The 27,733-nt window shown below is 50.6% G+C and overlaps 1 protein-coding gene across 1 annotated transcript; it reads right to left on the bottom strand.

Moving 5' to 3' along the window:
• Positions 1-239: 239 nt before the first annotated feature.
• CAPN1 (calpain 1) lies at positions 240-27,346 on the bottom strand. The gene is made up of 23 exons (XM_061202011.1): positions 27,281-27,346; positions 26,660-26,719; positions 25,639-25,906; positions 25,415-25,484; positions 25,030-25,148; positions 23,318-23,451; positions 23,062-23,230; positions 22,133-22,216; positions 21,698-21,783; positions 21,264-21,338; positions 20,970-21,130; positions 6,966-7,147; positions 6,059-6,070; positions 5,074-5,285; positions 4,934-4,973; positions 4,288-4,353; positions 4,144-4,201; positions 3,303-3,367; positions 2,835-2,903; positions 2,498-2,576; positions 1,754-1,870; positions 1,405-1,463; positions 240-1,036 (listed from the first exon to the last, which is right to left on the bottom strand). Exons 3-23 carry the CDS (start codon positions 25,903-25,905, stop codon positions 1,010-1,012), a joined length of 2,151 nt encoding a protein of 716 aa, XP_061057994.1. The 5' UTR covers position 25,906; positions 26,660-26,719; positions 27,281-27,346; the 3' UTR covers positions 240-1,009.
• Positions 27,347-27,733: the final 387 nt, after the last annotated feature.

The raw sequence follows: 27,733 nt of genomic DNA, 5'->3' as shown, positions 1-27,733 counted from the left end.
ATGTAGGACCAGCAGGGCCACGTGGGACCTCAGCAGTATGGTCCTGTCCCTGCAGCGGGGGGGCCCCATCCTCCCCTCCCAGATGCCCAGGACTCCAGCAGAGGTGCGAGCCTCCAGGGCGATTGGGAAGGGGATGGAGGGCAGGGCAGGGGCGGGTGTGAGGCCCTGAGCAGTCCCTGCAGGACAAGGCTTGCTGTGCCCTCCTGGGCAGCAGGTTTAGGCAGAAACACACTCCAGGGTCAAAGGTGGGGCCGTTTCCTTTATTATCTGGGGTTTCTCTGCATGGAAACATGAGACTGCCCCACCCCATGCCCAGGTGCCTCTGGCACCCCCATCGGTGGTACATCAGTCCCCACAGAGGCCCCTTTAAAATCACCAATATAAAAAAGGAGGGAGGGAGGGAGGGAAGGCCTGACCACCCCGCAGGCCGGGCCGCTCCTGGTCGGCAAGTGGGGACGGGGCTGGGGGGAATGTGGGGCAGAGGGGGGCACTGGCTTCGGCACAGGAAGGAACAGGCATTCATTCCCAGCCCTGCGGAGGAGGCCCCAGCTGGGAGGGCGCTCCGCACAGCTAGATGGCAGGCTGTGCAGAGCTAGTGGTTATAGTTTAAAGTCTGCAGGTGGGGCGTGGTGGGCTTGGGGGCGGAATGGGTGGCCTGTGGAGGGAGGGGAGTGGACACATCAGGATGTCCAGAGGCCTGGGGCCGTCAGCTCCCCCTGGGGCCCCATCCTGAGGCAGGAACTAGCAAAAGCTGCCTTCCCGGTTTGGCAACCGGAGGGGCTGGGGGAGTCCATCTGAGCCCGTGGCCAGTGGAGGCAGGGAGGGTCACACAGCTCTGCCCAGAACAAATGAACCGGGGCGGCCGGGAGGTGAGGACGAGGACGAGGCCGCCTCCTGCTCCAAGGAAGGCACTTGCAGCTGGTGTGGCCTGGCGTGGCGTGGCAGGAAGGCACGGCCCGGCAGACGAGGAGGGCAGAGAAGCACAGCAAGGGGCTTATGCAAGAGCCCCTCATGCGAACATGGTCAGCTGTAACCACTGCCGGGCAGAGGGCGGAGAGAGGGGTCAGCCAGGGCAGAAATCCCAAGTCCAGCCTCCCAGCTCCATGGCTCAGGAGTCGCCATCTCCTCACCCCCTTGAGTGCAGGTGGGAGAGGGACCCTCCCGGGGAAGGGGGCGGGACACTCTCTTACCTCCTCGACCCCTGGGAGCCCAGGCTGCTGGCTCCTGTACAGGCCTCCAGGGGTCTGGCCCATCCTTCCCAGGACCCAGACACCCAAGCGTGTCCTTGCAGGACCCAGGTGGCCGGCCTTAGGGCTGGCGCTGAGGCCGCAGCCTCCAGCCCAGGAGGGTAAGAAAACACTGCCCCTGAGCACCTTCCCCAACCCGACCGGAGGACAGGCCCACCTTAAACAAGTCAAAGGTCACGACTCCATCCAGATCCGTGTCCAGAGTCTTGAAAAACCCTGTGTGTTCAGGAAATGATGACATGGGGCGGAGAACTCAGTGGGACCTTCAGGCAGGGCCAGGACCAGGCCCACCTCCTGCCTCACCCCCACCTCCCCACAGCGCCGCAAGCTCTCTCACCCTCACAGCCAGGAAGCAGCCCTTCCTGCTGCTCGAGAGCCCCCTCCAGAGTTCCCACCCAACTCCCTGCCGCCTGGCACTCAGCCTGCCTGGACCCCACCTCCTCGAGACCCTCGTTGGGGACGAGTTGGGGACTGAGCTGGAGGGGGGAGCCGACGGGGACACTCACGGAACATGGTCTCCAGCCGCACTAAGCAGCACACGAAGTTATCAAAGTCCACAGCCAGGTCGGGTTCCGAGTAGCGGGTGATGATGAGCTCATACAGCTTCTTGCTGAGCTTGAAGCCTGGCGCAGGAGAGCAGGTGAGGGTCAGGGAGGTGCAGCCGGGCCAGAGGGGGCGGAGAGGGGGACTGAGGCTGGGCAGGGTGAGCCCCAGGGCTGGGGGGCATGAAGACCTCCTGGGCAGGGCCGGGAGCTGGGCAAGTGCTGGTCCAGAGGGAGCTTGAGGACCCAGACTGCCCCAGGGAAGCAGGTGCTGGCCATCAGGGCCCAGGGTCCAGTTTCATTTGTTCTGAATGCCCTGGCCTCATCCTGACGTGAGACTGCGAGGATGAGCCCTGCACTGCTCCCTTTGGAAGCTCTGGAGGCCAGCTCCACTCCTCCCTGGCTGTGTGGTCTCAGGCCAGTCACTACCCCTCTCTGAGCTGCACTTTTCTCTGCTCAATGGGATAATAAAAGACCCTATCCTCATCAGGCTGCAGTCAGAACAAAAGGAAATGCTGATAAAGCTCTTGGCTCAGTCACCAGGAGAAAAAGGCAGTAGACAGCTGTTACTACTTCACCACCATTGCCATCACCCCCCCCCAGGGACAAGGGCTAGTGGGTGGGCCACCGCCCTGGGTAGCTGTCAGAGAAGCGACCCAGGGCCATCTCCCTGGGGCTCCACGAGTGCCACCAGCCCTCAGGCCTCACCTGCAGACTCGATGGCCATCCGCATCTCGTAGGCACTCATGCTGCCCGACTTGTCCAGGTCAAACTTCCGGAAAATGGACTGGGGGGGGTGGGGGTGGGGGGCAGAGGGTGAGGGCTTGGCGAGCATCCAGCCCTTCCCGTCTGCCCAGGGTGGAGGGCTGACGAGGGTGGAGGGGAGAGGCCCGAAGGGGGTCAGCCACTGGGATACGTGGGCTCAGAGAGGCAGACCCAGGGCCAGGGCCTAGTCCACACAGCTGGTCTGGGAGCCGGAGCCCGGCCGCCCGCTGTGACTGAGGCTGCAGAGGAGGGGAGGGTGCTGCCAGCAGGGACCACCTACCAGGTAATTCCGGATGCGGTTCCACAGGATGTTGAACTCTACCAGGCCCAGCTTCCCGTTGCCGTCACGCTGGGCGGCCATTAAGAAGAAAACTCCACAGCTTAAACCAGGCACTGGGTGAGTGAGCACGGGGGAGAGCAAGACGAGGATGGGGAGGGGAGAAGGGGCAGGAGCCCGCAGACGGCTGCCTGGGGCCAGGCCTGAATCTGGGTGGCTGGGAGGGGCGCAAACAGAGCACCAGCCTTAGGGTCACCTGCAGACGAGGCCCTGCCCGCCTCTCACTCAACACAGGCCTGTGCCTTGGTCCCCGCCCCACCCCGATCAATGGGAAGGTGCCAGGAAGGAACTGGTCTGTCCACACTTGTCCCTTTCTCTGCACTGCTCCTGGGATGGGTCACCCAGGGCTCTCCCCATGCCTACATCCCAACCCAAAGCCCGGCTCAGGAGGCAAAAGCAAAGGGAGGATACGTCCATGAGGTTCACCATGCTGCGGCAGGACTCCAGGCTGAAGCCCTTGGTCCGCAGGTCTTTGTCTGCAAGAAAAATCAGTCCCAACACCTCAACCCAGCCAGCTTCCTGGGCCTGCCCCGTGCTGGGCACACTGGTGGGACAAGGGTCCGGGAGGCACCATTCCTGTCCCGTGGTGTGTAAAATCTAGGCTAGCAGGTGTGTAGGATTGTTTCCATCATCAGAAAAAAGAGTTCAAGGTATTTTAGCAGTCAAGCCAGTGTCCCAACAGGCATGTCAACACTGCCATTAGACCCGAGTGAAAAGGAACAGTGCTAAATAGAAGTGAAAGAAACACAGTAGAAACGTGCAGCATAGGTGGTCACGGCAGGGGTGGGGTTTGCTGCAGGCCCCGAAGGAGGGGGGTTCTGGGCTGAGGGAACAGCATGGACAGAGGTCGAAGGTAAGAGGTCAGAGGCGGGGGCAAAGGGAAGGTTGAAGGGCGGTTGCCTTCAGTTTTGCACGTTGGAGAGTGAAGCCGGCCACCTGCCTTCAGGGAGGAAGTGGGGCCCACACACTGGCCCTAAGGTGCTGTCAGCCGGCTAAGCTTCTAATTACACCAGGCACAGCGCTCAGGCACGGAGAACAGCAAGACGGCATGAGGAGTTTGGGAGGAAAAAGGGGGTGAGCAGGGCTCAGAAAGGTGGTGGAGGGTGCCCCACCCACAAAGACCAAGGGGTTGGGTTCAGCCCAGGGTGGGAGCAGAAGGTTAGATTCTGGAGTTTGGAGGAACGGAGGTGGGGGCGTAGGGGGGTTGGGAAGCAGGACATGGGGTGGAGAGCAGCCACTCAGGGATGCTCACGTTTGCTGATGATCCTGTTGAGGATGGTCTGCAGCTCCTTGACGCTGATCTCCATGTCCTGGGGGAAGAGGGAGGATGGCACCCACTCTGGGGAAAGGCTGCCCCTCGGTGCCCCCGAGCACCCGTCCACCATGCCCAGCCTACCTCCCCTGCCAGTTGTCTGAAGAGGGATTTGAAGTTCTCATCAATCTCCTCTTCTGAGAGCACTTGCTGGATGGAGAAGCGGGGGAGAGCAGGTCAGGGGCGCCCCAGCCTGGCCCCTGCATGGGCAGCTGCTGGAGGCAGGGCTGGGACCACTCATCAGCTATGTGGCACTTCACCTCTGAGCCTCACTCTTCTCATCTGTAAAATGGGAACCTGGCCCCTACTCTATCCCTGTCCAGGCCTCTGTGGCCTAAATGTGGCGGGTGAAGGTCAGCTCAATGATGAACAGTGAGGCTTTGATTCCCTGCTGCACGACCTTGGGCAAGTTCCTTAACCTCTCTGAACTTGAGTTTCCCATTGAAAGGGGAGATAGTGACAGCACCCCGACACAGCTGTTACGGAGGAAATGGGGTGACCCAGGTAAAGAGCTCAGCACAGACCCAGAAGAGAGCAAGAACCCAGGGACCCTGTGCCATTATTATCACAAAGTCCTTTGCAAACTGTAAAGTGCTGGGCAAATGAGGGATTAGTATTACTCTTACGGCTCCTGCCAGGAGGGGCTCTGCACTGCCAGCCGGAGCCCAGGGCACAAGACACCCAGGGTGAGGGAGAGGAGGAGGGTGGCTGGTGGGGGCAGGGCACATACCTCGTCAGGGAGATTGGCCTGTATCTGGTCGTCCAGCTCTCTGCAGAGGGTGGGGAGACAGGGGGCCAGTCAGCAGTGGGGGTGGGGCAGGAGGGGCGTTGGTGGGGGCACGGAGAGCGGGGAGGGAGTCTTCTACTCACTGGGTCCCAGCGCTCTTCTCTGAGAAGAAACGCAGCACAAAGTCGCCCTCCTTGTTGGGCTCGAAGGTGGACGGCACCACCACATACTCCCCGGGCGGCAGGCGGAAGCGGGTGCTGACCTCCCGCAGGTTGATGAACTGCTCGGAGCGGGCCCGAGACGCGTTGGCCAGGAAGAAGTCCCGCTTCAGGTGCACGGCCGGCTGGCCCACCAGCTGGCGGGAGGAAAGGAGGGAGCGGGGGCTGCAGCTGCCCGCTCAGCCCACCCTTAGGAGCTGCCCCCAGACCCAGATCCAGGCCCCAGGCTCCAGGTTCTGGCCAAGCGGCTGGAGAGCTGTGTCACGGCTCAGTCACCCACAGGCTACCCGACCCTGACAAGTCATAGTGCTCGTTGCCTCATCTGTAAAATAGGGGTAATAGCCCCGCCTACTGCACCGGGTGGAGGGGAGGAGACACCATGAGGTGAACGTAGATACTGTGACACCATGAAATACCTTTCTCATTATCCTTACCCGGAGCTTCCCCTGTGTCAGACACTGCAGGGCCTTTTACACATGTCACCTCACTTAACGCTCATGAAAACTCATTTTACAGACACTGACGCCAAGGCTTAGAGCCTAAGCAACTTGCTCAAGGGTACAGGACGCTCAGCCCACTCACCAACCTGCTCCTAACCAGCACCCCAGATGGCCTCAGTGTAAACAGTAAGACAGGAAGAGCCTCATGGGTGCGTGTCAGGTGGGGCTCTGAGGGCCAGGGTTCAAATCCAGCTCCCTTACTTATTACCTGCTCTGACCCCCAGGAGGACAGTGTTTGCTCTGCCCACTGAACAGTGGGCAGGGGGCGGGGGCACCGTGTTAGCCCCAGAATGAGGAGACTTCCTAGCTCTCTACGTGTGGGCTTGCCGCCGTCCTGCTCCCTCTGGGCACCATCGGGCCATGTTTGTTCAACGGTGTGCAAATCCAGGCGAGTCAGATGCCACACCTACCTCCGGAGGGACCTGCCAGAGAGACGAGGGAAGTTAGAGATGCTTGCTTGGCCCAGGGGCGGACGCTGTGGTGTGTGCTAGGCAGCAGCCCTGAGTTCTTAAGATTAAAAAGATGGGATGAGGAGACCAGGAGACAGGGTCCTGGACAGGGGCCAGTGTTGACCCAGACCTGTATTCATGCCAGAGAGGGACCCCAGGACCCCAGGAGGGAGGCCCAGGCAGGGCCCTCTTTGTCCCTGGAACGCCCTGCACCTCAGCTCTGAACCAAAGCCTCCAGGACTGCCCCCCGGGGCGGCCAACTGCAGAGTCCTCCAGCCCAGGGACATTGGAGGTCCACCCCAATCTGCTACAAGGGGCTGTGGGCCTGGGCTGAGGCTGCGACTGTCCTTTACCCCCACCAGGGAGATCCAGACGTTTCTGTCTTGAATACAGTGCATGAAGCAGGGCCCTCCATGGCCAGCATCTGCATACATACTTCCAAGACAGGGAGCTCACTACTCCTTCAGGGAAGACCACTTGCCCACTTCTTTCTGAAACTGAGTCAAAGTCTTTCTCCCAGGTGTCAGCTAAGGCAGCTCCCTCTGCCCAAAAGCAGCCATGCAGCTTCTAAGGACAGGGGAGAATCCCAGAACCTTCCCCTCTCCTAGCTAAGCATCTTCCTCATCCTCCATCTGCCTCACGGGATGAATTTTAGGCCCCTGGCTGCCCCAGTCCTGGCGGAGGGCCTCAGCAGGTGCCTCCCGAAGGCTCAGTCTAGGGCTGCGTGCCTCAGGGGTGTGACTGGCCCCCGTCGGCTCAGGACGGGCGGGCGCCGCCTTGTCCTCTGGCGCCCCTGGCGCCCCCTGGCGGAGCTCGCCGGGAGGCCGCTTTCTCTGCCGGGTGCTGGGCGATCGGCCCGCTCACTTGCCTCGTAGACAGCGAAGCCTATGGTCTCCATGTCGCGGCCAAATCGGCGCTCCCGACGGCGGTGCTTCTGCATGAGGGCGAGCAGGAAGCTGCAGCCTGACTCCCGACCGCTGCAGTCGTCGTCGTCTGGGTCATCCGTCTCCTCCAGCTGGATCTTGAACTGGGGGTTCACCCAGAAGGTGGCTGCAGGAGGTAGGGAGGCAGGATCAGAGGAGAAGCAGAGCAGTCACCCCAAGCCTTCCCTCCCCCATGTTTTCATTCATTCATTCATTCAACAAATATTACTGTGGCCACCGTGTGCCAAGTGACAGATGTGCCACAGGGACACACAGGGTCCCTGCCCTCATGAGCTCCCATTCCAGAACGAACCGGAGGCAAAGCATGACCAAGTCAGGTTAGTTAATGGAACAAAGAAAGCAAGCTGAAGTCGGGCAGGGAAGGAATCTTCGAGGTGACATTTGAGCTGAGACCTGAAGGGGAAGCCCTGGGAAGCCTAGGCAGAGGGAGAAGAAAAGACCCACACCTGGGGCTCCACTGAGCACAGGGGACCCAGGGAGGTTGGCAGAGGTTGGCGGAAGCAGGGTCGGTGATAAGAAGTGTGGATTGAATCAAAGAGCAAAAGGACTCCCTGACAGGTCTGCACTGGGAGGAGCATGATCGGATCAGGATTTTAGAAGGTGGCTGCAGGAACTTCCCTGGTGGCGCAGTGGATAAGTCTCCGTGCTCCCAGTACAGGGGGCCCGGGTGCGAGTCCTGGTCAGGGAACTAGATCCCACATGCACGCCGCAACTAACAGTTTGTGTGCCACAACTAAGGAGCCCTCCTGCTGTAACTAAGGAACCCGCCTGCTGCAACTAAGGAGCCGGCAAGCTGCAATTAAGGAGTCCTGGAGCCGCAACTAAGGAGCCTGCCTGTTGCAACTAAGACATGGCGCAACCAAATAAATAAATATTAAAAAAAAAAAAAAGGTGGCTGCTGTGTGGACGGTGACTTAGAAGAAGGCGAGAGAAAGCAGGGTCTGAGAGGAGGCCACTGAGCTGCAAGGGCTGAGGGGGACGTGCATTTCTGGCAATTTAGTGATTCAGCTGCCTGAACAATCCTCCTGACTAAAACAACCAAGTGCCGGATAGAATATGCAAAACTTCTTTTTAAAGGCACCAATAAGTCCAGCATTTCCCTCTCCCCACATACAAAATTAACATTAATCAAAAAGACAGATAATAAGCAAGGATGTGGGGACTTACCTGGTGGCACAGTGGTTAAGAACCTGCCTGCCAATGCAGGGGACACCCGTTCGAGCCCTGGTCTGGGAAGATCCCACATGCCGCGGAGCAACTAAGCCCGTGCACCACAACTACTGAGCCTGTGCTCTAGAGCCCATGAGCCACAACTACTGAGCCTGTGTGCCACAACTACTGAAGCCCACACGCCTAGAGCCTGTGCTCCGCAACAAGAGAAGCCACTGCAATGAGAAGCCCGTGCACCGCAACCAAGAGTAGCCCCCGCTCTCCACAGCTAGAGAAAGCCCATGCACAGCAATGAAGACCCAACGCAGCCAAAAATAAATAAATTTATAAAAAAAAAAAAAATTAAAAAAAATAAGCGAGGATGTGGAGAAATCAGAACCTCACGCACAGCTGGTGGGAACGTAAAATGGTGCAACTACTTTGCATAATAGTCTGGCAGTTCCTCAAATGGTAAAACACAGAATTACCACATGACCCTGCGATTCCACTCCTCGAGGGGGGGGTGTGTGTGTGTGTGTATATCCAAGATTAATGACAACATACACCCACACAAAAAACATGTGACTGTTCCAAGTAGCATTATTTATAATTGCCAAATGGTAGAAACAACCCAATTTAAACAAAATGTGATATAACCAAACAATGGAATATTATTCAGCAATTAAAAGGAATGGAGTACTGACACATGCTACATAACATGGATGAACCTTGAAGACATTATGCTAAGTGAAAGAAGCCAGTCACAAAGGACAACGTGTTGTATGATTCCATTTATATTAAATTATTGTCGGGAACAAGCAAATTCATAGAGACAGAAAGTAGATTAGTGGTAGCCTGGAAATGAGGGGGAGGAGGGGCTTGGGAGTAAGAGCCAGGGGGTATAGGTTTTCTTTTGGGGGTAATGAAAATGTTCTAAAATTGATGTGATAATGGGTGCACAACTCTGTGAATATAGTAAAGGCCACACTGGATTTTACACTGTAAATGGGTGAATTATGTGGCATGTGAATTATATCTCAATAAAGCTGTTTTAAAAAATGGAAACTGGGAGCCATGAAAGGTAAATAATGGTAAATAAAGGATTTCTGCAGACTCCTAGAGATCTTGAGTCCTGCCTGGGCTCAGGGGCAGGAGATAAGGTCCAGTAGGAGATCACAGCCATAAAACTGGAAGCCCCGTGAGGAATGCCAGCAGCGTTAAGTGTGAAAGAAAAATAAAACCACTGGGAGGAAGTGAAACATTCTCTGAGGATTTATAACCACAAGCCAGCCTTCTCATGAGCTTGCAGATTTAATTCATGCTGCCCATGAGGTCAAAAAAAAAACCTTAAGGAGAACATTTATTTTTAAGAGTCCTGGGTTGGGAGTATCCCAGGTGACTGGCAGAAACACTAGAGGAACTTAACTTCATCCAATAACTCAAACAACTCCTGAAGATAAACTTCTAGGTCAAATAAGCCAAAAACCTCAGAAGGTTGAGAACCAGCAGCCACAATGGATGAACCTCATGATGGCTGAGAATGAGCAGCCACAACGACGAACAGCAACTCACCAAGACTTCAGATACTGAAATTATCAGACACAGAATATGAAAGACTAGGCTTACTATACTTAAAGAAATAAATGAGATGCTTGAATATATGAGCAAGAATGAACAGATTAGAAAAAGAGCCATTAACACTTCCAGAAATAAACTTTTCAAGTGAAATTAAGTACTTGTTGGAAGGATTAACCAACAGCAAAAAAGAAAATTAGTGCATTGAGAATGGATCTAAAGAAACTACCCAGAATGCAATCCAGGGAGATTCACAGATGGAACATTTAAGAGATGTTAAGAGATCTGGAGGGTTGACTGAGGAGGTCCAGCTTACATTTGATTGGCATTCCAAAAGGAGAAAATAAAGAGAGTACGAAGGTGATATTCTAAAAGATCATGGCTAACAATTTTCTAGAATTGTTGAAAGACATCAATCTTCATACACAGGGAGCTCGACAAATCCAAAGCATAATAAAAAGAAATCCCCACCTCAACACATCATGGTCAAATTGTAGAATATCAAAGAAAAAGAATCTTAAAAGAGAGAAAAGACAAACCATTTCAGAAGGCATGGTAGACAGACTCCCGACTCACATAGTGACAGTGGAAGCAGAGTGAAGAGTAATAGCATATTCAGGGAAGTGAAAGTAATGTCAATTCAGAGTTCTATATCCAGAGAATTGTCAAGAATGAGCACACTATAAAGGCATTTTATACAAGTACTGAGAAAGTTTATCACCAAAAGACCCTCAGTAAAAGAAATTCAAAAGGATATATTGCAGCCAGACAGAAAATGATCTCAGATGAAAGGTCTCACCGTTCATGAGAATAGTGAGCAAAAATACTGATATTATGTGGGTAATCAAACAAATACGGGCTATAACAAATAATGGGGATGATGATGGTGCTTAATTTAGGACAGGCAGAAAACTGTTAAGAATTAAAATACTAGCTAAAGATAGCAGATTGAACAAAGGGAGGGTGTGATCCAACTTAAATATTCTCAAGTCTTTACATTATTCAGGTGGAAGGTAAAGATACTGATCAACTAGCTTTGGAACTTATTAAGCAAGCTCTTCTGTCTTCCAAACTCACAGAGGGAAAAACTAGCAGAGAGAAAAGAAAAAATTCAATCCAAAAGAAGGCATAGCAGGAGGGACAAATCGAAAATGCATAGTAAGTCTGCTGAAATAAATACAAATATATCAGTAATCACTATGAATGTAAATGGATTAAACTTTCCAATCAAAGGACAATGTTTTCCAAATTCAACTATTAAAAAAATCAGTTATATGCTATTTATGAGAGATAACTAAAACACTGAGCTATAGAAAGATCGGACATCAAACGGTATAACAAGACATACCACAAAAGTACTAGTAGTAACTAACAGAAAACTGCAACAGCATAGTAACACAGACTGAAACAGACTTGAAAGTAAAAAGAATTATTAAAGATGAAGGTGGTCACTAGATAGTAAAAAAAAAAAGTTTAACTCACTAGGAACTTATAACAATTTTAAACTTGATGCACCTAGCTGAACATATGCAAAGAAAAATAACTGACAGAAATAAAGGGAGAAATTGGCAAAGCCAGCAAGATGGTGTGAGATTTTATTATTCCTCTTCCAATAATGGATAGATTAAGCAGACAAAGTGATCAACAAGATTGATATAATGAACAATTATAGAAGATTCCCCCTAACATTCAGAGGACAGTATACTGGTCAAGAGAACAGACTCCAGGTTCACACTGACAGGGTTCAAACCCCAGCTCTGCCACTTATTAGTGACTTTGGCAAATTGCTTAATCACTCTGTGTCTCACTTTCCTTATCTGTAAAATAGTGATAATGTAGTACATCCCTCATAGGGTCAGTGTGAAAGTTAAGCAGGTTGTTATTTTTAAAATATTTACAGGAGTGCTAACACAATGTATGTGTTAGCCAGTCTTTTCAAGAACACGTGAATATTCATGAAAACTCACCACATGCTGGGCCATAGCACCAGCTTCTGTTTATTTCAAAGCTATGATCTCATATAGATCATATTTTCTGACTGCAAGGAAATTAAGTTAAAAATCAACAATAAAATAATAACTGGGAGGTTTGATTATTGATTCAATCTCTTAAGTGCTACAGGTCTATCCAGATTTTTTATTTTTCTTGAGTCAATTTTCATAGTTTGTTTCTTTCTAGGGATTTGTTAGTTTCATCTAGGTTATCTAATTTGTTGTCATACAATGGTTCACAGTATTTTCTTATAGATCATTTATTTCTGTTGGGTTGATAGTGATGTTCTCTCTTTAATTCCTGATTTTAGTAATTTGAGTCTTCTGTCTTTTTTCTTGTTCAGTTTGGCTAATGGTTTGCACTTTTTGCTGAGCTTTTCAAAGAACCAACTGTTGGTTTCATTGATTTTTCTCTATTGTTTCTCTGTTTCATTTATTTGGCTTTCTTCTGCTTGCTCTGGGTTTAGTTTGCCCATTTACTAGTTTCTTAAGGTGGAAAATTAGGCAATTGTTTTCAGTTCTTTCTTTTTTAATATAGGTACACAGTGCTTTAATTACTATTCTATGTGATTTCTTATTTACATTACTATTTCTTTAGATAAACTAACTCATTCTACGGGGCCAGCATTACCTTGGTACCAAAGCCAGATAAAAACATCACAAGAAAAGAAAATTACAGACCAGTAACATTTATGAATATCAATACAAAAATCCTCAACAAAATACTAACAAACCAAATCCAACAGTATATTAAAAAGATTACATACTATGAAATAGGATTTATCTCAGGAATGCAAGAATGGTTCAACAAAAGAAAATCAACCAATGTAATACATCATGTTAATAGGACAAAGGGGAAAAAAAACACATGACCATCTCAACTGACATGGAAAAGGCATTTTACAAACTCCAAAACAAATTCATGATAAAAATATTCAGGACTTCCCTGGTGGCGCAGTGGTTACGAATCCGCCTGCCAATGCAGGGGACACGGGTTCGAGCCCTGATCCGGGAAGATCCCACATGCCACGGAGCAACTAAGCCCGTGCACCACAAATACTGAGCCTGCGCTCTAGAGTTCATGAGCCACAACTACTGAGCCTGTGTGCCACAACTACTGAAGCCCACGTGCCTAGAGCCCGTGCTCTGCAACAAGAGAAACCACCGCAATGAGAAGGCCACACACCACAACAAAGAGTAGCCCCTGCTTGCCACCAACTAGAGAAAGCCCGCACACAGCAATGAAGACCCAGTGCAGCCAAAAATAAATAAATTAAATAAATAAAATTTTTTAAAAATTCAGAAATTTAGGAATAAAAGGGAACTTCCTCAACATGATAAAGGGCATTTATGGAAAACCCACAGCTAATATCATACTCAGTGGTGAAAAAAAAAGAAAAATGAAAGCTTTCTCCCCAAGATCAAGAACAAGATGCCCACTTACACCACCACTATTCAACATTGTATTGGAAGTTCTAGCTAGAGCAATTAGTCAAGAAAAAGAAAAAGTATCCAAATTGAAAAAGGAAGAAGAAAACTATCTCTACTTGCAAATGACATTATCTTGTATATAGAAAAACCTGAAGAATCCACAAGAAAGTTTAGAGTTAATAACAAATTCAGCGAAGTTGCAGATTACATCAGAACACAAAAATCAGTTGTGTTTCTATACACCAACAATGAAAAAATCCAAAAAGGAAATTAAGGAAACAATTTCTTTATAACAGCATCCAAAACTATAAAATACCTAGGAATAAATTTAACCAAGGAGCTGAAAGACTTGTACACTGAAAATTACAAAACATTGCTGAAACAAATTAAAGAAGACATAGAAAAGTCAAAAGACATCTCATCTTCATGGATTGGAAGACTCAATATTATTAAGATGTCAATACTACCCAAAGTGATCTGCAGATTCAATGCAATCCTTATCAAAATTCCAACAACCTTTTCCCACAGAAGTGAAAAGCAGATCCTCAAATTCATATGGAATTGTAAGGGGCCCAGAAGCCAAAACAATCTTGAAAAAGAACAAAGTTGGGAGACTCACACTTCCTGACTACAAAACTTACTACAAATCTATAATAATCAAAACAGTGTGGTACTGGAATAAAAATAGACATACAGACTAAAAGAACAGAACTGAGAGCCAAAAGTAAACCCATATATACATGGCCAATTGATTTTTGACATGGGTGCCAAGACCATTCAATGGGGAAAAAATAGTATTTCAACAAATGATGTTAGGACACCTGGGTTTCCACAAGCACAAGAAATAAGTTGGGTACCTATTTTACACCATAAACAAAAATTAACTCAGAATGGATCAACAACCTAAATATAAGAGAGCTAAAATCATAATGCTCTCAGAAGAAGACACAAAGATAAATGACCATGGATTTGGCAATGGATTCTTAGATTATGACACCAAAAGCATGAGCAACAAAAGAAAAAATAAAAATTGGGCTTCATCAAAATTAAAACCTTCTGTGCTTCAAAGGACACTATCAAGGAAATGAAAAGACAACCCACAGAATGGGAGAAAATACATACAAACCATCTACCTCATAAGGTTCACATCCAGAATATATAAAGATAGATATATATATATATATATATATATATATAAAAAGAATATATGAAAAGACAACCCGATCTAAAAATGGGCAAACTATTTGAACAGACCGTCCAAAAAAGATATACAAATGGCCAATAAATAGATGGAAATATACTCAACATTATTGGTCATTAGGGAAATGCAAATCAAAACTTCAATGTGATACCACTTTACACCCGCTAGGATGGCTATAATAAAAAAGTTGGACAATAAGTGTTAATGAGGATGTGGGGAAATTGGAACCCTCATACACTGCTAGGAGGAATGTAAAATGGAAAGTAAAATGGCTGCCACTTTGGAAAACAGTTTACAGTTCCTCAAAAAGTTAAACATGGAGTTACCATACAACCTAAAAATTTCACTCCTACTTTAGACCCAAGAGAACATACGCTCATACAAACACATGTACATAAATGTTCAGAGCAGCATTACTCATAATAGCCCCAAACTGGAAACAATTCATCAACTTTGGAATGAATAAGCAAAATGTGGTGTATTCATATCATGGAATATTATTCAGCCCTACAAATGAAATGAAGTACTGATCACACCACAACATGGATGAACTTTGAAAACGCGATGCTAAGGGAAAAAAGCCAGGCACAAAAGGCCACATATTGCATGATTCCATTTATATGAAATGCCCAGAATAGACAAATCTATAAAGACGAAATTAGATTAGTGGTTACAGGGCTGGTGGGTGAGAGGGTTAGGGAGTGACTTCTAATGGATACAGGGTTTCTTTTGAGCACAGTGAAAATGTTCTGGAGTTAGGTGATGATGATCACACAGCATTGTGAACATATTAAAATGACTGAATTGTACACATTAAAAGTGTGAATTTTATGGTATGTGAATTATATTACAATTCTTAAAAACATTACATATCAAAATTGTGTAACTCAAAGGTACACTTGGAGGGAAATTTATCATTTTAGGTGCATACACAGAAAAAAAATTAATGAAATAAGTGTCTAATTTAAGAAGTCATAAAATTACAATTGCATCAAAAAGAATAAGATACCTAGGAATAAATCTAACTAAGGAGGTAAAAGACCTGTACTTGAAAAGCTATAAGACACTGATAAAATAAATTGAAGAGGACACAAATGGAAAGATATACTGTGCTCATGGATTGGAAGAATTAATATTGTTTAAATGACCATACTACCCAAGGCAATCTACAGATTCAATGCAATCCCTATCAAAATACCAATGACATTTTTCACAGGACTAGAACAAATAATTCTAAGGTTTGTATGGAAACACAAAAGGTCTTGAATAGCCAAAACAATCTTAAGAAAGAAGAACAAAACTGTAGATATCACACTCCCTGACTTCAAACTATACTACAAAGCTACAGTAATCAAAACAGTATGGTACTGGTACAAAAACAGACACATAGATCAATGGAACAGAACAGAGAGCCCAGAAATGAACCCACACTTATATGGGCAATTTATGACAAAGGAGTCAAGAATACAAAATGGGGGAAAAGACAGCCTCTTCAATAAATGATGTTAGGAAATCTGGACAGCTACATGCAAAAAAATGAAACTCGACTACTTTCTCACACCATATACAAAAATAAACTCAAAATGGATTAAAGATTTAAAGGTAAGACCTGAAACCATAAAACTTCTAGAAGAAGCCATAGGCAGTACGCTCTTTGACATGGGTCTTAGTAAAATTATTTTGGATATGTCTCCTCAGGCAAGGGAAACAAAAGCAAAAATAAACAAACGGGACTACATCAAACTAAAAAGCTTTTGCACAGCAAAGGAAACTATCAACAGAATGAAAAGACTGCCTACTGAACAGGATAAGAAATTTGCAAACGATATATCCGATGAGGGGTTAATAGCCAAAACATACAGAGAACTCATACAACTCGGCATCAAAAAAACAAACAACCAAATTAAAAAATGGACAGAGGAACTGAATAGACATTTTTCTAAAGAAGACATACAGATGGCCAACGAACACATGAAAAAATCCTCAACATAACTAATCAACATTGCAATGAGATTTCACCTCACACCTGTCAGAATGGCTATTATTAAAAACACAACAAATAAGTGTTGGCAGGGATGTAGAGAAAAGGGAACCCTTGTGCACTGTTGGTGGGAATGTAAATTGGTGCAGCCACTAGGGGGAACATGGAGATTCCTCAAAATGGAATTCCTCACTATGGAGATTCCTCAAAAAATTAAAAATAGAACTATCATGACATCCAGCAATTCCACTCCTGAGTATTTTTCCAAAGAAAATGAAAACACTAATTCAAAAAGACAAATACTGGATGATTTTGTTTATATATGTGGAATCTAAAAAAACAAAACAAATGAACAAACACAGCTAAACAGTAACAGAGTCAGAGATACAGAGAACAAACAGGTGGTTGCCAGAGGGGAGGGGGAGAGAGAGAGAAGACAAGTAGGTAAGAGAGATTAAGAGGTACAAACTTTCAATTACAAAATAAATGAGTCACAGATATGAAATGTACAGTGTGGGGAATATAGTCAGTAGTTTTGTAATATCTTTGTATGGTGACAGATGACAACTAGATTTATTGTAGTGATCGTTTTGAAATGTACAGAAATATCGAATCACTATGTTGTGGACCAGGAACTCACATAGTGTTGTAGTTCAATTATACTTCAAAAACAAACAAACAAACAAACTCATAGGAAAAGAGATCACATTTGTGGTGATCAGAGGCAAGGGGTGGGGGCAGAGGGAATTGGATGAAGGTGGTCAAAAGGTATACATTTCCAGTTTTAAAGTGAATAAGTGCTAGGGCTGCAATGTACAACATGATAAATAGAATTCACACTGCTATACGTTATATATGAAAGCTGTGCAGAGAGTAAACCCTAAGAGCTTAAGAGTGCTCATCACAAGGAAAAAATACATTTTTTCTATTTCTTTAATGCTGTAGCTATATGAGATGATAGATGTTCACTAAACTTACTGTGGTCATCATTTTATGATGTATATAAGTCAAATCATTATGCTGTGCATCTTATACAGTGCTGAATGTCAATTACATCACAATAAAACTGGAAAGAAAGAAAAGACGTCATAAAATAAAGTCTAAAAATAAATCCAAAGAAAGCAGAGGAATGAGATAACAAGCAAGAAAGCAAAGATTAATAATATAGAAAAAAATACTAAAAAGGATCAATAAAGTAAAAAAATCATTTCTATTTAAAGACTAACATTGACAAACCCCTCACAGGATTAATAAAAACAAAAGAGGGCTTCCCTGGTAGCGCAGTGGTTGAGAATCTGCCTGCCAATGCAGGGGACGGGTTCGAGCCCTGGTCCGGGAAGATCCCACATGCCGCGGAGCAACTAGGCCCGTGAGCCACAACTACTGAGCCTGCGCGTCTGGAGCCTGTGCTCCGCAACAAGAGAGGCCGCGATAGTGAGGGGCCCGCGCACCGCGATGAAGAGTGGCCCCCGCTTGCCGCAACTAGAGAAAGCCCTCACACAGAAACGAAGACCCAACACAGCCAAAAATAAATAAATAAATAAAATAAATTTTAAAAAATAAAAAATAAAAAAATAAAAATAAAAACAAAAGAGACAATGCCAACAAGCAACATTATCAATAAAAGAGATGATATCATTACAGATGAGGTATGGTATATTAAGCATGACTTCACGCTAATAATTGTGAAAACAAGATGCGAAGATTAAACTTCTAGAAAATAAAACTCATCAAAATAGTCTCAAGAGGAAATAGAAGACCTGAATAATTCAATCACCATTAAAGATACTCAATAACAAAAGTTAATCTTCACACAAATAAAAGAGCAGGCCTGACAGCTTTATAGACCAGTTCCACCCAAAAAATCATACCCACCTTATGCAAACTCTTCTAGAAAACAGAAAAAGAGAAAACATTTCCCAGTTCACTTTACCAGCCAAATACAACACCAATACCAAAACTAGACAAGGTAAGTATGAGAAAGGAAAACTATAGGCAAATCTCAGTCATGAACATGGATGTGAAATTATTGTATAAAAAAAGTTATGTCATGATTCTGTTGTTTTTATCTCAGGAATGTAAGGTTAATTTAATATTAGAAAAGTGATCAGTGTAACTTACCTTTTTAACAGATAGAAGAAAAAAGCTAATTCTAATAATGAAGTATTTAATAACATTAAGCTTCATTAATCTGATAAAAGGTGCATACAAAAATGAAAACAAGGGGCTTCCCTGGTGGTGCAGTGGTTAAGAATCTGCCTGCCAACGCAGGGGACACGGGTTCGAGCCCTGGTCCGGGAAGATCCCACATGCCGTGGAGCAGCTAAGCCCGTGCGCCACAACTACTGAAGCCTGCGCACCTGGAGCCAGGGCTCCACAACAAGAGAAGCCACCGCAATGAGCAGCCCGGGAACCACAACGAAGAGTAGACCCCGCTCACTGCAACTAGAGAAAGCCTGCACACAGCAACAAAGACCCAACACAGCGAAAAATAAATAAATAAATAAATTTATAAATAAAAACCTAGAGTAGAAAAGTTTTTAGTGATGAAATCTACAGTCAACATTTACTAGTAAAAACTTCTCCTTTGAGAGAGGGGTAATACCAGGACATAGCCGTGCTAGTCAGCATGCTGCAGGCCTGGCCAGCACATTAAACAAGAAAATGCAACAAAAATAATAAGAATTGGAAAAGAAACAAATTCATCACTATTCTCAGATGCTATACTGTCAGTTAGAAAAGCAAAAAGAATCTACAGAAAAATGAGTAAAGTTAACTACAGTTTAACAAGTTTGCTGGATACAGAATAAACTTAAAAGGTCAGCTGCATGCTACAGTATCAGCAACTACCTGGTAGAGGTAATTTTAAAAGAGATACCATTTACAACAGCAACAAGATGATAAAGTATCTAGGAATAAATCTCAACAGATGTATAAGCCCTTTATGATGAAAGACATTAAAGAAGGCCTAAATAAATAAAGAGATATACCACATTCTTGGATAAGAAGACTCAGAATTGTAAAGATGTCAATTCTCCCCAAATTGGTCTGCAGAGTCAATCCAATTCCAAAGTAAAATCTCAAAAGGGCTTTTTGTAGGACTTGGTAAACTGATCCTAAAATTCACATAGAAAAAACAAAAAAAGCACAGAGCACAAAGAGCTAAGAGACTCTTGAAGAAGGAATTCATCCTGTCCAATTTCAGGACTTACAAATCTGTAGCTACTAAACCAATGCACTCTTGGCAGTGGGATAGGTCAAGGGACAGAAAAGCAACTCAGAAACAGACCCGCACATACGTGGGAACAGTATGATGGGGCTGGCGCTGCAGGGACAGGATAGACTTCTCAGTAAGTGGTACAGGGAACAGTGGTCATCTGTTTGGGGAAAAACTGAAATTAGATCCCTGCGAGGGAGAAGAATGCTTGAAAACAGAGGGCTGTGAGCCAGCCTGAGAACTGCTAAAGGGGGCAGGTCATGAGAGCAGAGCTGTAGTGGTGGACGCGGCACAGCCGAAGCTGGCCAGTGAGACGCTGCAGCACCGGGGTGGGGTGGAAGCTGGACTGGAGGGGGTTAAACACTGAACTGGAAGCCAGCAAGGAAACGCTGAGGGCGGCACTCCTGAGAAATTTCACTTTGAAGGGGAGCAGAGAAATGGGCGGGGGAGTGGGTTGAGAGACAGGCGACTGTTTTGAGGCAGCCAGTTCTCTCATCATGACACGGAGTGAGAGGTGACAGACGAAGGAGCAGGAGGCTTTCAGAGTGAGGGAGAAGGGAGTCTGGAGCAGAGGCGGGGGGTCCCCACGAGCAGGGACAGTTCTGCCACTGTCCCGGGCGGCAAGGCAGCAAAGGTGGGCACAGGTCCAGACAGGCTGGGGGATTTGGGGGTGGGAATGGGACGGGTGTCCCATGAAATCAGATGAGAGTGACAGTGGAGGCAGGTCTGAGGAGAGAGTGGGAACGTACTCATAGGAGCTGCTGGGGTCATGCAAAGTGCACAACTGAGGTTTGCGTCTGTGAATTCACAGGGAAAATACTGCCCCAGGTGTGTAACTTCTCTCCAGGCACAGTCAGCGGTTCTGGAGCCGGTGGAGAAGGTTCAACTAAGGTTATGGTTGCACCAGGTAAGAGGAGCAGAGGAACACAGGGGCCGGGAAACTCGAGCATTTGCAGGGGGGAGATTAAAATGGTGACTCCAACCTGGTAAGGATGAGGACTCTAGCCTGGTAAGAAGAGAAGGCAAGATGGGAGAGGAAGGATACCCCATGGATCTAGACGCCCAGGGAAAGGTGACAGAGAATCAAGGAGGGAGACAGTGGGCCAGGAGGAAGGTCTCGGAATGCGGAGCGACAGGATGGTGGCTGGACAGCAACGAAGCCTTCTCCCCTTGTCAGCACTCTGGCTCAGACCCCAGCAAGGGAATCAAATGTGGCTCTTTGGAATTTACAAGGACATTCAATATTTCATCCTCAAAGCGAATTTGCGAGGTCAGCACAACTACACCTACCTTACAAGCGAGGAAACTGAGGCTCAGAGAGAAGACATGTCCAGGGCAGCAGGGCCCAGACCCTGCCCCACTGCGCCCTCAAGGCCAGGTCACCTGGGTAGTTGCGGCAGCCCCCCGCGGTGCTCCCCCGCCGCCAGGTGCCCTCGTACAAGGTGGTGTTCCAGTTGCAGAACCTCTGGCTCTTGAGCGCATCGGGCGTCAGGTTGCAGATCTCCAGGCGGGTGAACTCACGCATGAAGTCTCGGAAGGACATCCTGGGGGGGGGGGTCGAGGTGAGCCAGGGCCCCCAGCCAGGGCACCGAGCAATGTGGCATGGCTGGGTTTGGGGGAATTGGGAGTTGGGGTGCCTGTCCCCAAGAACGGCCAGACTGAAGAGGGGCTGCTCACCAGAACTCCCCGTCCTCCATCTTTATCCGGAGCTGCTCCCGAACATAAGGGTCTACGTTGTTCCACTCCGAGGAGCTGTGGGGAAAAGGCACTGCCAGGGGCTGCCGGCCACTGACCTGCCCAGCCTCTGTCCCTGAGGCCTGTCCTCCCCTGGCCCGGGTCAGGAGGCCTCCTCCAGGCCAAGTCCAGAGATCCCAGTCCCAGGGGTTGTCTTATAGGGGCCGGGTCAGATGCCCCGAGGATGCTCACAGGCTGGGCACAGCGGCCCACACAGGCTGAGCTCTGTCAGGGCAGTCCTCAGACCCAGTCTCATGCAGATGGGCCCCTCTGTCCAATCCCGAGCCCACCCTGGGCTGGCAGAGCCCCCAGCAGAAATGCCAGTGGCACTGAACAGCCTCCCCCAGCCTCCCTGGCCGGTGTCCGCGGCCCCTCACCCGTCACTCCAGGCTCCTGTCCACTCCACCTCGCCCCAGGGGTTCCGCATCCGGATCAGGTTCACCATCTGGCCCTGGTAGTTCACCTGTTCCCCAGGCCTCCCATCAGTGCCTGCTTCTGGCACACACTTTTAGCACCCCTTCCCTCCACCTCACCCTCGCCGAGCCCAGCTCAGCACCCAGCACCCACCATGGGAAGCACAGCTGAGAAGCCTGATGGGGAATAACCTGCTGAGGAAGGCAGCTATGTGCACAAACTAGACTAAGTCAGGGTGGCACAAGATAAACATCTCTGGATGAGAGTCCCCAGGAGATAGAAAAGGTGCTGCAGGAGGTCAAGGGAAGAGTCGGCCTCTCCCACAGCCCTGGCCACGGGCCAGAGAGACAAGGAAGCAGGAACCACCCTGCAGGGAAGACCTCCACGTGGGGCAGTACCTGCTTGGCCCCAGTCACAGAGTAGGCGTGGCCCTTCACTAGCTTCTTGAAGGTGACAGCCTCCATATCCAGAATGCTGGAGATCTGCAGAAAGACACACACACTATGGCCAGTGTTCCCATCCCCGGTCAGCAGATGAGCCCCGAGTCTTGGCATTCCCTTGCACACACAACAGCTATGGGAAGTGATAGGCAGGAACCCTGACCCCGTCTCAGCCCCTGCTAGGGGTGCTGCCTGCTACTCCACCAATGTTACCACTGGTGGCGGGGCCTGGGCACCCCACTGACACTGCTTTTGGCCAGAGCTGGCCAGACCCCGTGCAAACATGCATGAACACATACATACAGCCATGCATAGCCCCTCCCCTCACCACAGAGCCATGAGGTCCTCAGAGGACCTCGTGTGGAGGGACACAGTGAGGCGGAGAAGCGGGCCGAGAACAGACTAGAGTCGGGTAGGACTGGGGAAGAGCATGGGGGCGGGGTTAGAGTGGAGGATGCAGTGATGGTGGGGGTGGAGGGTGAGATCAAGGATGAAGGAGGTCTGAGGATGAGTCGTGGGAACAGAAAAGCAACTGAGGGAGTGAATGGAGTACGGGAAGAAGCGGGGGCCCACGGGAGCTGGGACTAGGAAGGAGCTGAGGTCTGAGGCTGCGAACTGGAGAGCAGACAGGCAAGGCCTTAGATGACAGGAACGTGGAGCTGAAGTCAGGAAAACAAGCTGAGGTCTGAGGTTTTGGGGACCAGGATGACGCCAGGCATGGAGGTGGAAGATGGGACTGAAGTGATGGGCGAGGCTGGGTGAGGATCCGGGGATGGTGTGAGGTGAAGGATGGGGTCTGGAACCAAGCCTGCAGCGAGTCTGAGGCTGGGCTGGGAAGGGAGAGGGAACCACTAGGAGACTCAGGTCACAGGATGGAGCGCACTCACATCAATGGAGCAGCCCAGCAGGGAGCCTCGCTCCAGCGCCTTGAGGATGATGCTGTAGAGGTCGCTGGGCGCTTTCCGCAGCTCGTACCATTCGGTGACCCCACCTGTGAAGTCCTCAAAGCCCTCGGAGGTGCTGCCTCCTGAAAGGGCCTCGTAGCTGCCATTCACCCTGTGGGAGGCCCAGGTCAGCACTCTGCACCAAGCGGGACCCCACACTCTGGGGGTGGCCTGGAGCTCTCGCTGGGCCCCTACTCACTTGGCATAGGCCTTCTCCAGCAGAGCACTCCAGAACTCGTTGCCTTGGGCAGAGTGCACGAACACCAGCTTCCCGTCCTTGGTGGGCAGCAGGTCATCCACCACCACGTCCACCCACTCCCCAAACTGCCACAGCTGGGGGAAGAGGGGCATAGTGAGTACCTGCTTTGAGATCCCCTGGGCCTGAGCTCAAGCCTCAGCAGCTCTCCCACTTACTAGATACCTGATTCTAGGTCATATATCCTAGACACGGCATCTGAGCAAGTTATCCTCTCTGAGCCTCACTTTCCCTCTCCACAAAAGGGAACAGCAATGCCTTCCTCATGGGAAAACTAAAGAAGATTAGGAAGGTAGTTTTTAGGGCAGCATTGCTGATATTTTTTGAAACAGACCAAGGTGACTCTTCAGGTATGGAGAGGTTGCAAAGCCCTTGGGCCTTGGCTTTCCCGGAACCTTTTAAGGCCATGACCCCTGCCTTTCCCCCTCCCCATTCTAGGCCAGGGTGTGTGTGTGTGTGTGTGTGTGTGTGTGTGTGTGTGTGTGTGTGTGTGTGTGTGTGTGTGTGTGTGTAGGTGGGGTGCGGATACCTATGTAAATTAGGTGTGGAATGAAAATGTGTCATCCAGCTCCTTCATCCACAAGGTGGACAGCAAACCGCAGGGTTTGCTTCATAGATGCCTTGAGGGGCAAGTTTCCCAGAGGGGTAGGAGTAGGCCAAAAGTGACTCAGTGCTACGGCATTCGGCATTCGGGGCTCTGTCTGTGCGCGGAACAAGGGGGCGAGGGGAGGAGGTGGGCCCACCGCACTGTCTGTGAGGGAGTGAACGGGCCAATCAGAGGCCGGGGAGGAGCGGATTGGAGGAGTGAGGGGAGAGGGTGGGGAAAGAGCGGTGAGGCCACGCCCCGGTGGGCCAGCGCTGGCAGGTGCCGCACTTGGCCAAAGTAGTTGCCACCGCACGGTGGGTCCTGCAAGTCAAGCCGGTGGGTCCTGCAAATCAAGCCGTAGGCGCCGAGGCGGGTGAGGATGAGGTAGGGCAAGGGGCTCCCTGGCTAGGCGGACGGAGAGGACACCGGGGCCAGAGATTCTCATCCAGGCTTCCTGGGGGTGTGTCTCTCCCAAAACCAGCCTACTGAGAATTCATTAGTGTGATTTGAAAAATGGGCCCTGTGCGCAAACAACATCAGGAAAAGCTGGTTCAAATAGGCTTAATCCCGAGTCTTTCTTTTCTGCAAGGCTCTCTAAGAGGCTGGCGATTGCCAAAGTGCAGGCGGAGTTGGGAGTGGGTGGGTGGGTGGGTGGACTGATGCCAAGGGTGTAGGTGGCCACACGTGCTGGTCGGTTTTCCCTGGCAGAACACTCTCTGTTTCTCAGATAGGGAAACTGAGACCCTGAGGAGGAAAAGGATTTGTCCCACAGTATGTAACACAGAGATCTTTCTACTCTTCTAAGCACTTTTTTCCCCCGATGTGCACAAGCATCCAGGAAAACTGCCAGCCGAAATACCTGCCCAACCGTTTCACACATGACAGATTCTCACACATGACAGATCGGAGATGGAATCAAGAGGTCAAATACAATACTTTCGAGAGGGAGGACTGGCCCTGCAAGGTGTGGCCCTGAGCCACCCTAACTTCAGTGTCCCCACCACCTCCAGTGCCTGCTACCCCTCTCTCCCTCACCCCCCTTGCCCAAGGTGCATGTGGGGCTCCTCACCTGGAAATGGAACATGCCGACATAGCCATCCTGGAAGCTTTGGCCATGTGGAACTACTCGGTGCAGGAGGGTGTCATTGAGGGTAAGGGAGGCGATGGCCGCCAGGAGCCAACAGTCCCCTGGGATGGGAAAGAGCCACGTCAGGCCTGCTCTACCAGTCTGTGCCCAATGGTGCACACGAGTGCCATGCTGGGGAGAAGCTGGGGTTCCCTGGGCAGGGTGCCCCTCAACTTACAGAAAAGACCCAGGAATCTGGGCAAACCAGCCCCAGCACTGATAGCCAGAGCCTGCTTGGGCTTGCAGAAGGGAGGGGCTGAGGCAGAGCAGGAAGGAACGGGTATAGGGAACTACTTTGGAAAAACACTCAAAACGCCCCACGACCTACCCAGTGCTCCCTGGCAGATGTCTGTGCGGGTGGCTCCATCCACGATGAACTGGGGGTTTGAGAACAGCTCCTGCAAGAGACCCAGAGTCCTGTCTCTGGGCCAGCCCCTCCTAGAAACTGGAACCCAGCCATCCCAGACCCCACTCTAGGGACCTGGAGTCCTATTCCCACTCCTCACCCAGGAAGGGGGTAAACTGGATCCCACCCAGGGTGGCCCCTCTCACCGTGGGACGCTTCCACTTGATGCCATAGGTTTTGGAGGAGTTAGGGCCCAGGTCCTTGAAGCCCAGGCTCTGGGGCACTGGGGGGAAAGCCTCATCACGGAAGAGGGCCCCACTCTGCAGGCAGTGAGCCCGCAGCTGAGCATAATCCTGGCCCAGGTACTTGATGGCGTTTTCATGGCGGCCCAGGCCCAGCTCCTTGGCCCGCTGCTTTTGCACTTGTGCAGACACCCCGGTGCAGTACACCGGAGTGATGACCTCCTCAGCCATCCTGTGGGAGAGATGGGCCTGCTCAGAACCCAGGCCTTCCCAGGACTAGAGCTGGGGCTCCTGTCTGCTAACACTGCTCTCCAGCCCGCTGCCATCCTTCCTCCCCAGACCTGGGGTTTCCCCCCACTCACTGCTCCTCTCACTGAATCAGGGCTGCCACCTCCCTTTGCTCCCAGAACCCTGGAGAGGGGGCTTCCCACCCCCCCCCCCAGGTATGCTGGCCACCATCTCCCTACCCCCACCCAGTGCTACCACCTCTCTTTTCGCAGATGCCCATTGTCCTGGGTCTGCAGTCCTGTGGTCAGCCAGTCAGGTTGGGGAAGGGCGGAGCCCGCAATAATAACACAAGGAACCAGGAAGGTGGGAGACCCCAGGGAAGGCCTCTTTGACTGTTTGCCTGCCTGTAACCCCCCTCCTCAAACTAGCCGAGCTCCTGTACACTGGCCCCTTTCCCTGGCTTGGGGGCTGAGTACTCCAGGCCGTCGGGGTCCCCCTCCCCAGGCTCCTGAGACAGGTTGAATGATCAGGGCTGCTGCGCCTCAGTCCTTTCCCCTCCGGCCCTCCCCCAGCCCAGCGCAGCCCGGCCGCTGGAGGCAGTGAGGAACGCAGGCTGGGGCGGGCGCCGGAGCTGTGCGGCTTCCCCAGCCCCCGCCCCAGTCCCAGGCACTCAGAGAGCCTGGGGTAGAGGTAGCCCCTCAGCCCGGGAGCAGTGGCCAGGCTCCGGGAACACCGGCCCGGCCACCCACCTCCTTACCTGGGGGAGGAGTGTTCGGGGGGTCGCTGCGGTCCCTGCGGCTGGCTTCCCCGGTGGCAGCTGAGGACAGGGCCCAACCAGGAAGAGCGCTCCTCCCCGCCCTCCTCCCGCGGCCCCTCCGCCCTCCTCCCTCCCTCCCTCGTTCTGCTGCTTCTCTTCCTCCTCCTCGGGCTCCAACCCCGCTTCCTCTCTGCCCTCCCTTATCTCTCGGGCACCTTCTCAGACTCTCTCTCTCACTCACGGTGTCTCCCCGCCCCTCCCTCCGCAGACGCCGGGCCAACTGCGCGAGAGGACAAATTAGTAAAAGGCAGAGTTGTCCCCGGCGAGGGGCCAGCGCCAGTCGGGGTGGGGAGGGCTGGGGCCCGGACGGAAGGGCACCGCGGGGGATGGGGAGGGAGAGGACAGGACAGGGGGTATTTTTAACCAGGGGCAGCAGCTCGAGTTGCAGGGCCGGGCGGCCCCACCCCACGCGGCGCCCCCAGGGGGCATTCCCGGGAGTCCGGCCCGGCGATGCCGCCGCCCACAGCCCCGGGTCCGTCCCCCCGGCGCCTCTCCTCCGCGGGGCCGCAGCTGTCCCTCCGCCCCCGGCCCCGCGCGCCCTAAGCGCGGGGCCGAGATTACCTCGGGCTGAGGCAGCTGCTCAGAGGAGGGGCCGGGCTGGCGGCGAGTCGACCCCTGCCGGACGCTCTGCAAACGGCAGCCCCACCCTGCCGGGTCCTCGCCGCAGCCCAGCTGCTGGGCAGGGCCGGCTCCCCCCACCCCCACCCCACCCCACCCCCACGCCACCCCCGCGCCCTGGGGCGCAGGCTCCGGGCGCCGGGCGGGGCTCGGGGAACCGGTCCCCCACGCCCGGGCTGGCTGCGTGTCCTTGGGTGAGTCCCTGCCCTTCTCGGCCTTAGTTTCCCCATTCGCGCAGCGACTGTGATGAAATGAGGAACTGTGGAAGCCCATCTTTCTCTTGCGCTCTGAGGTTTCTTGAACCTGGAAATTGCGAGGCCGGCATCCCTGCCCTCTCCTCCAAGCCCTCCCTCGCCCATCCACCTGGGAACGACCGTGTGCCGCTTTACCCAGGAG

Source organism: Eubalaena glacialis, chromosome 10, assembly GCF_028564815.1.
Source record: "Eubalaena glacialis isolate mEubGla1 chromosome 10, mEubGla1.1.hap2.+ XY, whole genome shotgun sequence".
Lineage (NCBI taxonomy): Eukaryota > Metazoa > Chordata > Mammalia > Artiodactyla > Balaenidae > Eubalaena > Eubalaena glacialis.
This window is presented reverse-complemented; position numbering and strand designations above follow the sequence as displayed.